This window comes from Puntigrus tetrazona, chromosome 21, assembly GCF_018831695.1.
Source record: "Puntigrus tetrazona isolate hp1 chromosome 21, ASM1883169v1, whole genome shotgun sequence".
Taxonomy (NCBI): domain Eukaryota; kingdom Metazoa; phylum Chordata; class Actinopteri; order Cypriniformes; family Cyprinidae; genus Puntigrus; species Puntigrus tetrazona.
Genome location: NC_056719.1, coordinates 9,770,986 through 9,784,508, shown reverse-complemented (window position 1 = coordinate 9,784,508; position 13,523 = coordinate 9,770,986). Strand labels below are relative to the sequence as shown.

General features: G+C 39.2%; 2 protein-coding genes across 2 annotated transcripts; both read right to left on the bottom strand.

Moving 5' to 3' along the window:
• Positions 1-352: 352 nt before the first annotated feature.
• dhrs13b.1 (dehydrogenase/reductase (SDR family) member 13b.1) lies at positions 353-3,686 on the bottom strand. The gene is made up of 5 exons (XM_043220798.1): positions 2,757-3,686; positions 2,551-2,669; positions 2,350-2,473; positions 1,299-1,625; positions 353-1,194 (listed from the first exon to the last, which is right to left on the bottom strand). The coding sequence occupies exons 1-5, from the start codon at positions 2,881-2,883 to the stop codon at positions 935-937; spliced, it is 957 nt and encodes a 318-aa protein (XP_043076733.1). The 5' UTR covers positions 2,884-3,686; the 3' UTR covers positions 353-934.
• A 708-nt stretch (positions 3,687-4,394) lies between these two features.
• On the bottom strand, positions 4,395-13,479 carry phf12b (PHD finger protein 12b). Its single transcript, XM_043220796.1, has 15 exons — positions 12,786-13,479; positions 11,885-12,063; positions 10,628-10,700; positions 9,340-9,757; positions 9,124-9,244; positions 8,326-8,458; positions 7,957-8,121; positions 7,672-7,818; positions 7,003-7,549; positions 6,332-6,439; positions 6,053-6,211; positions 5,868-5,966; positions 5,708-5,790; positions 5,473-5,611; positions 4,395-5,403 (listed from the first exon to the last, which is right to left on the bottom strand). Exons 1-15 carry the CDS (start codon positions 12,849-12,851, stop codon positions 5,039-5,041), a joined length of 2,802 nt encoding a protein of 933 aa, XP_043076731.1. The 5' UTR covers positions 12,852-13,479; the 3' UTR covers positions 4,395-5,038.
• Positions 13,480-13,523: the final 44 nt, after the last annotated feature.

The window sequence follows — 13,523 nt, the reverse complement described above, 5'->3', positions numbered from 1 at the left end:
ATGTATTTAGTTAAGCAGGTACAACAAACCTGCAATTACAACTTTAGCTTTTAATTATTATTTACAATATAAGGACAATATTTGACAGCTTTACATTCCGAAACATAAAAAAAAATTAAGTTTGATTTTGATAATAGGACAAGAGAGCAGAGACCATTCCCTTATCCATAATCCCTCCAGACTCTTTAGATTCACGGCTCCATGTTGGTGCTTTCTTCTTCTTCTTCAATTCACACTACTCATTTTGTACAGAGTTCAAGTCAGAAGCTTGCCATGTGTCTAAACAAGATGTCCAGGACCTCCAGCAGAAATGTAGGCTATATAGGGTAATTTTTTAATCACCAAATCCATCTTGAGTATTTGCTGTTAAAAACTCTTTAGTTTCATCTAACCATAGAAGCCAGTCTCATTTAAAGTTCCAGTCATGTTTTATCATCTATTTTTTCCCAAATCCAACAAGTTTCTTGATAAGAAATTCTAACTTAAAAAGTTAAAAGTTACAATAAAATCTAGAATTGGCCATATGCCACCTAACTGAACACCTGCCATACAAATACATATAAACAAACCCAAAAATTATGAACAAACAAGCAAAATGCCTTTTGCTTTCGATTTTTTTATTTATTTTTATTTTGACTGCTTACAAATTTTTTTTATGATTCCATAGCTGTTCTTCACCAAGCTTAGGGTTATCCGAGGTAATGGTTCTCTGAAGGTAACAAGCATGACTTAGCACAAAGGTGTGCCAGCTTTCAAATCACCAAATGGCTATGCATAATAATAATTTGTACTACAACAAGCCTAATTTGATGTCTTGTGTTTTTTCATAAATCAGTAAAAAAGACCAAAAAGCATGATTATAGTAAAAATATAACAAAAATCATTGCACCTGCGGTGAGTGCACGATAAACTGTGTGAAAGTATCCGAGTGGATTCAGGACAGACCGCATAATGTCTCACTCACTTCCCACAGTTTTTTGGCCACAGCATCGTCCTTAGCCCTGGCATTCACTTTCTGCACAGCACAGTCTGCGAAATACCTGCCACTCAGGGATTCAATGCCCTCCTGCACAGCACAATGTAAAGTCGTCTGGGCACCGGCCTCTACATCCTTAAAGAACAGAGCTGCGATGGGTTTCAACAACCTCCTGGACATTTTATTCATATTACGGGTGAGATCAGAGTTTACAACACCTGTTGAAAAAATATATGGATAGTTGCCATTGCAGAAAATACACTCCATAAGCGTGCCTGCATATGAAACTCAAACACTAGTATAATTTTAAAGGGACACAGACCTGGGTGGAGGCTGTAACAGGTCACGTTGGTTCCTTGTAGCCTCTTTGCAAGCTCATGTGTAAAAAGCATGTTACACAGTTTGCTGTGTGAATATATCCGAAATACACTCCCAGCAGACTCACCTACTCCAAACTCTTTGTGAGTGCGAAGTGCGTCGAAGTCGAGGTTACCATAATCGTGTAAATATGAAGATACGGTGACGATGCGGCTTGGAGCACACTCTTTCAGTCTGTCCAATAACAGGTTCGTCAGAAGGAAGTGACCGAGGTGATTGACACCAAACATAAGACCAAGACCATCTTCAGTAGTGCCCTGCATATAAACTCCTGAAATACAAATGATATGCGTTATAGACTTGATACAGATTTCTGTCTGCAATACTAACAATTTTTTAACAGCCACACAAAACCAGCACCAGGATGGATGCAGTGGTATACAGTGGGGTTATTTATTTTTATATATTAATATACACTGACTTTCAAAAGTTGTGGGTTAGTCGCAGACAGCACACGTGTGTCTACAAGATGTCTGTTAACGATTGCTTGATCTGTTAAGCATCTGCTGTGTACAAACATCTGACAGATGCTTAATACATAGTATTTAAGTCCAAATAAGTTTTTTTATTTCAAGTGAGTAATAAAATCTACACATACATACTAATTCACATTAATCTAATAAGCACCTGTTCCGCAGTGACAATAAACTGAGCAAAAGTGACAGTAAAGACAGTAAGATTTCTGTTTCAGACGTTTCTATAAAAATTTAATCCTAAAAAAGATCATGTTTTCCACAAAAAAATATTAAGTAACACAACTGTTTTCAGAGTTTCAGAACTGAAGATTGCATTATTATTTGACAATTAGGCTATAATGCTTTATTTATGCATTTCTGATCAAATAAATCAATGCATCATTTGTTAGAACAGACGTCTTTCCAAAACTACAAATCTTTTAAACAGCATACTTTTGAATGTTAGTGTATAACGATTAAAACACAGAAGGACCTAGAGCCATATTATAATTTCTGACATGATTTAAACGAAAACTTGACCTGCATTGTTGATGAGAATATCCAGTCTTCTCTCGGTCTTTAGAAAAGTTTGCGCAAAGGAGCGCACCGATTTCAAACTGCCCAAATCCAGTTCCATGAACACCACATTTTTACTCCTGCTTTCCTGAGTGAAACCACGACATATGACATGCAATTCTAAAAAGATCCAATTAGTAAAACATTTGAAGGCAATGTCCTCACTCTCTGCACAATAGCCACGGCAACCTCTCCGCGTACTTGGTTACGGCAGGCCAGGATGACCCTCGCGCCTCTCCGCGCTAAATCCACCGCTGTGGCTCTTCCGATGCCCGTGTTACTACCTGAACGAGTTTATATGAAGTGCTTTAAATGGCTGACAGTCGTATTGGCTTGTAACTCATTCTTTAAAAAACAAATCAAAAGTTTACCTGTAACGATGACCGTCTTGCCGTGCAGTTTTACCTTACTTTTGCACCGCGCTCCGCTTACATACATGCGAAATATCATCAGCACCGCAATCACAACACCAGCGACCAGCAATATCTCTTCTGCCATTTCGAATGCGAATACAATAAGAGCACAAAAACAACAATACACGCCAGCCCAGTGCCTTTTCTGGTGTCGCAGGGTACTTGCCAAACCCAACCCGTCGCACTAACCAGATCAACAGGACGAGTTGGATGACTTGTCAACAGTAAGGACATTTCAAATCAGTCGTTGTAGGTTGAGGAAATGACGTAAAATTAAAGCGATTAGATTTTTTGTATTTTTGTGATCCCGTGGGTTTAGGACAAGATCCCCGGTATACATTTGGATTAATGATTGTAAAGGGTCATTCAATTTAAGAAAGCAATATAAATGAATGGAAGACTACTTGTTTGCAACACCTAGACCATGCTACAGCTATTTGCATTTATAACATTTTGCAACAAAGATTTCTTGTGGAAATCACTCATTCCTTAGCCAACGTGGAAAAAAAAACGTTTTACCATCACATTGCGCAAAAGTATTCGCTGGAAACGATACAACTCCTGCTATAACGTGAACAAAGTTCGAATTAAAATACAAACCAAAGCAACAAATATTTTCTTTAACTCTGATAATCAGGTTCATTGGTCACAGAAGTTAAATATTAACATGTATCTCTATAAAACGATATATAAAAATGGCGGCACCACATGCATTCAATATCTTAAAAGCAGGCTTAACAATATCGCAGAGACTAGTATTTTGGCAGGAGCCATGGTTAAAAGTGAATCGTCCACTACAGTATGTCGTGAATAACAGCTGCAACATAAGTGAACTTTTGAAGGGGGAGCACCACACATATGAGTTATTGTACAAAGATCACTTACCTGTCAACCATCAACCCTCGCCACCTGATAAAAATTCATTTATTTAGACCCTTTATCTCTTAACTCTCGCTTGCATTCTTAAAGGTACAGTACACGACAAAATGAAAATTCCTAAATTAAAAATCATTTACCCTTAAGTTATTCCAAACATGTAAGAGTTTGTTTCATCTGCTGAACACGAAAGATATTTTGAATAATGCTGTAAACGAAAAAAATAAAGGTAGACGTGTCTTCCATAGTATTTCCCCCCCTATATTATCAAAGGCTGTGACTGCTGTAAACTTGTTAGCAACGTTCTTCAAACCATTTTATTCTGTATTCGGGCGCTATCACTTCTAAATTATGGCAGTTTAGCATATAACGTGCATTTAGCGAACGCTATTGTGTGTTTTCGCCATAGGAAAACTCAAGTCACGTGGTTCCACAAACAGTAAAAATAAACCCGTGAGTTTGCTCTCAGCAAATCACAGCAAAAAATACTTTGTTTTTATTATTTAATTTATGTAATAAACGCATGAAAGGGATTAAAGTTACCACAAAACTTAAAATCTGTCATTTTTTTCCCCACTCACTTCATTCCTTAAACAAAAAAGAATTAAAAAAAAAAAAAAAAAAAGGGGGCTCAGTTTTGGCAAAGGTCAGATTTGAAACAACATGAGGATTGGTCATTTTTCTTTTCTAGCTGATTTATAAACAAATCATGAAGTGGTCTGTTATTTAAAAATCTTTATATATTTACAACGCAATGACATACATGTCAGACGTTTTCTTGCTGACAAAATGACACTTCAGTCACATGTACATGACCAAAAGGGACAATTTTAGTTGAACAACTAGCTTTATACACAAATGAACTTCACAACTAAGGCTGTAGAGGCTCTAACACTACAGAGAAATGGACAGTTCCAGAAGAAACCAGAACGCTCAACGATTCTGCTAATAAATCCTACAAAGGTATTTGCACATGTATGCATTTCTGCATATAGTTACCTAGTGTGCAAAAACTGCAGAAAAGGAACAATACATTTTTTTTTATAACAAAATAAAATATTTTGGAGTAAATATATTGTTCAAAAGAGTACATAAAAACCCCTTGCGCTGACACAAAGTATACAGGGTGTGGTGTCGACAAGTAAGGTTTAGTGGAAAAACCAACGGCTGCTTCTCAGTCAAAAGGTTTTGCATAAAAAAAAAAAGAGAAAAAAAAAAAAGATAGAAATGTAATGTGCAAACACTTTGTCCGTAAAACCCAGGCCCCAAAATACCTCCATACAAATGAATGAATTAAACCGCTTTATCAAAGTTCCTCAATTCCAAACTGCATTTACGGTCCATTTTTCAAAGCAGAGGAGGGGTTATGATACAGACTTAGACTGTAGCACTGGCATTTGGTGGAGTTTGGGAGTCTGTGTGTCACCCGCTTCGGTCTCTTCCTGGCTGACGCTGGTGGACGTCTGCTCTTTTTTGGGTTGGTTGCTAGCAAACTCGGTGATGCTGAACAGGAACTGCATGCAGCCCACTTTGATGCAGCTGCTGTGGTGGAGCAATGCAGTGCCCTCCCAACCGGCTCCGCTGCCCCCGATCAGGCTGGAGCTGCTGGCTTTACAGTTGCAGGGTGATTTGGGTCCTCCTTGAGCCTGGCTGCTCATCACACCACCTAAGGGCATCAGCACCGTCTCCGTGCACATCTCGCCGAGCAGTTTCCTTGACCTGTTACCTCCTGCGGAGATGGGATGCGTTACAGCAACCATATCACAAATGACAAAAACAAGATATGGGCGGTACTCACTGATGCTGTTTTGTACTTTGGATGCGAGCCCACTGGGTGAAGTGATGTTTGGTTTGTCGGAGAAGTCACATGAGTAAAGCACGTTGTCTACAGTCGTCCCATGCTCGCTGTAGTTCAGAAGCTCGTAATGCTTTGTGTTCTAAGAGAGAGTGAATTAAATCTGTTAAATCTGGATTCAAATTAAAACAAGCTTCCCAAGAGCCTTTAATGAGGCATGATTACTGATAACACTCACTTCATCATAAAAGATGCAGGCGTGTTTCCCAGAAACGTAATTGCAATGACCGTAGTTTGTAAGGCACACATCCATTTCAGCACCTGAAACAAAGCAAAAATCTTTATGAATCTTACTCAAAACAATGCAAAACGCACATGTTGCTTGTAGCAAACCGTACCTGTTCCTATGTACAGAGTCCTATAGCACATGTTGATAGCTGCCCCTTTTCCTGTTAAAGGACACAGTACTGCTCGAGCTTGTACATCCCTTTTTTGTACTGCAAAAAGACCAAAAACTTGCTATATTATGACTGGAGGGGCAAAAGGACGAACTCAATGTGACGTGAAGGGTGAGATATGTTACCGTCTGCTAGAGGGGAAGGTTTAGGGAGAGGGGCAGTGATGGCTGGAGGAATCGCACATTTGTTTGAGGGTTGAAGTGATTTGGGAGATAACAGCTGCTGGATCCTCTGCCAAGCCAGGAGTCTGATAAACTCCTCATCCAGCTCATTCATGTCCACTTCTACAACAGAAAGAATTTTATTCCTCAGAACCAGTGCAGGATTATCATTAATGCTGGACAATGAACGGATTCATTTAAAAAAAAAAAAAAAAAAAAAAAAAAATGAAGTGGATCTCTTACCTGCATCTCCTTGAACCACATTCTTGATGTAGCTGTATAAGCTGCCTATAGAGGACGGGAGCACCGAGCCTTTCCCAGCAGGCATTACATCTGCACTTAATTTGTTCTCTGCAAAAACAAAGACATTCAATTCTGTGAACTTAAAACTAATTTTGCTTCAGTTTGCACAACATATATTAGGGATCGATTTACGATCAGTACGATTTTAATAAATGAAAACATGTATTCAATATGGATGTGAAAATTAAATAACATATACATATATACACTGTTCTTTTGAACTTTCTAATCAAACAATCCTGGAAAAACAGCACCGATAAGAAATGTTTCTTAAGCACGTTTCTAAATCAGCATATTAAAATTATTTCTGAAGGATCATGTGACACTGAAGAATGTATACATTGCATACATTTAGGAAAAATATACTGTGTTTGTATTTTAAAAATTTATTTGCAAATAATATAAATTGTATAAATATACATGTAAATATTTAAAAAATATATCCTGTATTAATGCGTTAAAAAAAAAAAAAAACATTACACAAAGACATACAACTTTTATTACCCATTAGTCTGTGGGGAAACAATGAAGATAGTGATTCTTAACCTTCGAGCACAGTTGAAGGAAATGAACATACGGAGAGTATGAAGTATAGAGATGTAGGCTCCTACCTTTAGTTTGAGATGACAGGCTGCTGTTGAGCCCTGAAGAGGAGTTCCCTACAGCTGAACTGTGATGATGGGCAGGCGAGTCTGAAGCGAGGCTTGTAGATGAAGGAGTATCTCTCTGCATACAGGAGCTGAGGGGACTGCTGCTCTCAGTCTTTACGTCTACATGGTTGAGCAGGGCTGGTTCTGAGACTGCTGGAGTTTGTAGTCTAGAGGGGCTGCTGGACCCGTCACATGCCACCGGCCCATTCACTCCCGTTCCCTTCTCCGCTGGACCGTCAGCGTCACCATGACAAGATCTTTCTCTGCAGCTTTCAGACTGTTCGGGTGCAGCACAAGGCAGCACAGGGGCCCCCTGGGGGCCAACTTGTGTAATTCTAGGCTGGAGGCTGTCAGAATTCTGAGAGCCGAGGTCCTGCACCTCTGTAGATTCCTGTGTCTTCACGTCTGACATATCAGTCTGCTCCGAGTCCCGGAGGGAGGATGACATCTGCTTAGCAGATAAATGTTTCATAATACTGCACTGAAGTGCAATGACATGACGAAGCCACTGTGCAAAGAAAGAAAGAAAAAGAAAAGAAAAAAAGGTAAATGATACAGAATACTTTTGCACTCATATTCATACCACAGCAGTTTAGTTTGTTATACAATCACTTCCTACAGTACATTTACCTCCTCTTGCTCCCCTTCGCTGGTTAAATGTTGAGAAGAACATTCTTGATCCACAAAACCGTTCGTCACCAGCTGTCCATTGCGAAGACCCACTTGATCCACCAGCAAAGGAGGATTTTGGTAGTGACTTTTAATGGCATTGGGAACCTACAAACACATCAAAGTAAAAAAAACCCTCAAAGCTGCTGTGCTTGCAGATCTTTAGCTAAATGCATTTTAAATAGAGCATAAAGCAAATGTAAAAATAACAAAAGAAATATAACAATGTTGCTCAATGAGTCTCACCTTCAATGTCTTTTTCTTGAGGTGACGAACACCTCTGCGGTTGGGATGGTGTTGGCGGTGAACCCAGCGCAGGAAGTCCACTTTGACTGCATGTTGGGACAACCGGTCCTGGAACTGATCGAAGAGCTGGCAACGTGTGCTGAGGGTGACGTTATTTTGGTTTAGCTAGAATGGAAATAAACAACTTTTACATTTTACGGCCCACAAAATCTTGACAAAAGTCTAACAAAAATCACAATCAGTCAGAAGACAAAGTTATCCAATATTACACAAACATAGAAAGAAACATTCTTACAACAATTCTTATTACATGTGTGGTGTTACACATCCTTAACATGAACAACAAGCGATCAGAGACTAAACACTAACCACGATGTGCTCTGCGTGGTTGGGGCACATCCATCTCCCAGTGGGCATGGCAGTGAGAGGGGGGTCCAAGCAGTCCATGTGGAAAAGGAGCGCACAGTAGTCACACTGGATCAGAGGAGCCACCCTGCAGCTCCTACGGAGCAACAAGAGACAGGAAACTGATGCACTGTGTAGCAATACTGATGATAGTCTGTGTGTGACTCTAGGGCTGCCCGATCATGACAAAAAACATAATTGTTGATTATTCCCTTGAAATTGTAATTGAGATTGTTAATTACGAGCATAATTTTCATATGACAATAAACAAGCTATAAACAACTGTAAATCTTACTGATTTTCTATAGTATTAAGCCTCAAATGTGAATATACACTGGACTGGTTTCTTTAAATAAAGTAAAATATGCATATTATTATTATTATATATAATACTATAATATATATTTTTTACAATATAAAACCCCTTAAGATAACATGTAGAAAGAACACATCTTAAGCATACAGAATAACACACAGATTTTTTATCTATTATTTAGCCTCTCCATTAGAGTGCAAAGGCATTAACATTCTGGCACTTATTTTGGTTATTTTAATATTATTATTATAGACAGCATATAGAAATGAACATAACTTTCTCATGCATAGTTATCCTGTATATCATTAACTTCATTAACATTAATCATTAACAAACCTTGTTTTGCTTACTGAAAAATCCCACAGTAAAAGCTCTCTGTACATAAAATTAGTATCAGCAAATAATACATGATGCCGTCAGTGTCTGTAACATTTCTGGGCTCTTACTTGCCACAGGTAAAGCACACTTTCACTGGCAGAGGGACCAGCCCGCTGGGATCCAGCTCATGTTGTGGCCTCTTTACATTCTTGCCTATTGCCTCCTCTTTCCTTCTGCGTTTACTGCTGCCTGTAGATACACACACACACACACATATATACAGTTATTTATAACACATAGAGCACACTTTAACCACTTAACTTAATAGTGTGGGTGAGCCTCACCTGGCAGTGAAGTGGTGCACGTGAGCTCACTGGGCAGCTGAAACTGTGTGGGGTTTCTCTCCATGGCCGCAGCAATCAGCAGCTGAAAAGGTTTCTTCAGACGGGGTGTAGCGCCCTCTGATTCAGAGCCCTGCACTTCTTCTTCGACGTCCATCAGGTCCTCGTCCACGTCATTGTGTTCTGATGGCGTAGGTGTGTCGGTGGATGCGTTTGAGGTGGGCGTCCCGGGGCGGCTGCTCGTGCGTCGCTCCAGAAGACGGACCTGCGCGACGGCGAGTCTCAGGCCTCCTGATGCGGCAGAGGGCAGTCCATCCAGACGCAGTGTTCCCAGCTCCAGCTCTGCTGCAGGAGAAGAGGACCTCTTGGACAGCTGCCGCTCCAATGCCCCGTTCACCTGCTCTGCCTTCTGCTCACGCTTCTAAAGAATCAGAAAATGACACACTACAGCTCTGTTCCTGAAACTAGTCAGAAAGGTTGAGAAGTCAACCGTTAGCATGCTGATAAAATAGCAAGCTATTAACCTACATCACATAAGACTCTACATTACATTTAGCAGACACTTTCATCCTAAGCAACTTCAACTTACAAATTAGGGAAAAAAAAATACAGGAAAGAGTAATATATATATATATATATATATATATATATATATATATATATATATATATATATATATATATATATATATATATATATTATATATATATATATATATATATTTTATTTTTTTTTATTATTACATTAGATAAAGAAAACGGAGAAAAAAAGAATAGAGCAATATAGTGTTAGAGGTTTTTTTATTTTTTGTTAACTGTATAATAAAAACAAATAGATAAAATACAAAAAAACAAATAAAAAAAAAACAAATTTGTCCTAAGATAACAAACAGTAAATGAAAAGACTGCAGGTCTAAAAGGAACAAGCTATTTTTTTAAAGAATAGAATTACTATAGAGAGCGCTAGAAGTAGAGTCAAATAAAGACAGAAGAGATGTGTTAAATAACTAAATAGCACACATATGTTGAGTAAATAATTTGATGTTTTAGACACTTAAATATAAGTTGTTTCATCAACATTTCTTAGTTTTTGTTTGATTGTGCAATGCATTTTGGGTTTATATCCTTTGTGGTATAGGCATGCATCTTTGTATTTAGAAATTATAAATGCCAGAATTATGCATTTATTCATTTAATCACAAACGCAGACAGTTTTCATTTTTAGGTGGCATCTCTGCATACATACAAAGTTTCCAAATACAAGACAGCAACGGCAAAATGACTTTCCCAACCTTTTTGCGCACACTGCAGCGATGACACATCCAGTCACCAGGGGGCAGCATCTCTCTGCTCAGAGGTGGATTACTGCGAGGAATCACATTTTATATAACTTTTACAAATCCTGAAACAACAATGGTTTGTACACACTATAAATTATGTTTAACATGATGCGCTCAATGCAAAGAAAACCACAAAGTTGCAATCATGCTGAAACCGTCTAGGTCTCATCAAATCTACAAGTTAAAACAGGCCTAACCACGAGGATGCTTCGCAATCTTTAGGTTGCATGTTGCAAATGATGTAATGTTGCTTATGTTCTACAAAAAAAGAATTTTTGTTCTTATTTGCCACACGGCACTATAGACTAGCTTTATATTACATTAACCAAGAGAAAGGCTGGATCGATTTTATGTAAAGCACATCCGAACAAATCTTCCCCGAGGACAGGAAAGTTGTTGAATAACAATACATTTACTCCCCCTTAGTGAGAAGCATAGGACTACAGCAGTAAAAACTAGGAGTTTGCTTTAAACAACCATCAAATGAAGCAGGAATGATTCCATCCAAAACAAAGCTTCTATGACAAATAATAAAGACACTGCAGTGGCTTCAGAATGAGAGAAATAATGAGGGCAGCTGTACGGAAAACAACCTGTAGGGTTATTAATATTTTACTTCAAGCCCAGGCTGTCAGTGTTAAGCAGTATAGTGAACTAAACCTTTTTAAAATGCCCATTTTTAGCCATTTTTGTTGCTGTTGGATAAGGAAGTGGTGATGTGCACTGTAAGCGATCATAAAATCTACATTGTGTGCGATAAGTTTTTAGTGTCAAGTTTCTACATGGGACAACTGTCAAACTGACTTTAGTTTCTATGACAGTAACATTAAGCAGCACAATCGCATTAAACACATTTCTTGAGCACTAAATCAGCATATTAGAACGGTTTCTGAAGAATCATGTGACACTGGAGTAATTGCTGATTCAATTTCAGCTTTGCCGAATACATTAAATGTCACCGTTTTAACATTTATGACCATTGGATATTTTTTTAATTCCTAAAACTCTTAAATGATAATGCATGTCATTAACTGTAAGTTCACAAATGCATTCACTATAAAAAAAAAACAACAACAACTGCACTTTCAAGAGCTCCACAAGTCACCCTCGTAATCGTAATTGGCCAACAAGATCATTTCCACGACCTTTAAAAATCTGCAGCATAAGCAGACTTGCACACCCAGACGTGAAAATGCACAGCAAACATACCAGCACTGCAGGTGAAAAGCAGCGGGACAGTGATCGCAGCAGAGCAGGTCTCCTCCCTCACGGCAGCTATCACAGGTGTCATGGTTCGTGGCTCGGCCTCCTCTCCTGGTCTCCCTCTCTGGTTTGCGTCTCTTCTCTCCATCCTCGGAGCGTGGAGGTGCGAGCAGCTGTTGAATTTGCTGGAACAGATATATGGCAAATATATTTTAAGCATGCATGTAGTCACACAAAGATCTCCTGACAGACGTCGACGGAGAATGGCTTCACGCATTCAACTGGTGTTTTAAACCCTACCGGCACATTTAAGACTGTTATACTAATCCGAAACACACACAATACAGATTTCAAATTGAAAGAAAGGGTGACATTAGAGACCGCAAAAATCATGCAGATCAGGGGGCCTGAAGGACCACTGCATTCAACTATAAAGTATAATAAACTTTTTTTAGTTGTCAAATTATATATATATCATAATAAAAGCAAATTGCAGAATGGAAATGAATCGTTTGAGGACATTTGCTTTGGTGAGTTTATACATGGGCCTAGTGAAGAAATAGCTTTTCTGGAAAGTAGAAATCAGGACAGAATTGTATGTGTGTGTGTGTGTGTGTATATATATATATATATATATATATATATATATATATATATATATACATACATACATACACACACACACACACACATACATATACATACAATTCTGTCCCCATTTCTACTTTCCAGAAAAGCTATTTCTTCACTAGGCCCATGTATAAACTCCCCAAAGCAAATGTCCTCAAACGATTCATTTCCATTCTGCAATTTGCTTTTATTATGACTCATTTAACCCTTAATACACGGACATTTAACTCACACAATACAGTGATTCGAGGCACAGCTGAAGGGCAGACAGGCTTACCTCCATTAGGCCCCCAGACGTGTCCAAATCGTACAGAATCTTCGGGGTCTCCATTTTGTCCCACATTCACACTGCTAAAATGTAGCATGAACACACAACCCGACAGCAGTTCTAGCCTCCTCCAAACCCAATCGGGTTAACCTGCTGTCTTCAAGCCGTTCTGGGAATATTAAACGGGTCGATAATCTAACAAGATAGCGGATTGGCTGCTCGATGTTCGGCTAGCTAGCAGCTATCAACAAACAAAAGCACACAGCTCGCCAGACGTCTGGTGCCAAACGAGAGCTGACGAATCGCTCAAACTCTCGTTTAAGTGCAAATATCGTTCCTGTTTTGGATGCGAGTTGCTGCCTGGCGCAGTTTTGAAGGGTTCCTGTGGGATGTAAAGGCCTAGCTCGCTAGCCTAGCAGCATCCTCTGCTTCAGCAGCAGCCGCCTGCAAAGATGCGTGTAGAAATCCACAGCTGTCTGTCCCCATCGCATACTGAGTAAAAAAAGCGCTCGCTGTCGCAAAGTAAGCCTGCTGGATTGATTGTCGGCGGTTAGGTCCTCATGTGCAGAAACACTCGTGGATGGCGCTCAGATGACAGCAGTGAAGAGCAAAGGTGTTGTTATGAAAAGCCATTGCTAGTAGCTATGCTAACTGGCTGGCGTTGCCCTCCTCTGACTCGACTCTAGCGGGGTTGGAATGAAGTCTGCGCATGCGTACTGAGACGAAGAGGGGAACTGCTCCTCCTAG

Coding starts and splice junctions, on each gene's coding strand:
- dhrs13b.1 (XM_043220798.1), bottom strand. CDS start 2,883: ATGGCAGAAGAGATATTGCTGGTCGCTGGTGTTGTGATTGCGGTGCTG. Junction 2,670..2,756: donor CAAGACGGTCATCGTTACAG/GTAAACTTTTGA, acceptor AAACTCGTTCAG/GTAGTAACACGGGCATCGGA. Junction 2,474..2,550: donor CCGTGGCTATTGTGCAGAGA/GTGAGGACATTG, acceptor GGTTTCACTCAG/GAAAGCAGGAGTAAAAATGT.
- phf12b (XM_043220796.1), bottom strand. CDS start 12,851: ATGTGGGACAAAATGGAGACCCCGAAGATTCTGTACGATTTGGACACG. Junction 9,245..9,339: donor GTGCACCACTTCACTGCCAG/GTGAGGCTCACC, acceptor GTGTATCTACAG/GCAGCAGTAAACGCAGAAGG. Junction 8,459..9,123: donor GTGTGCTTTACCTGTGGCAA/GTAAGAGCCCAG, acceptor GTTGCTCCGTAG/GAGCTGCAGGGTGGCTCCTC.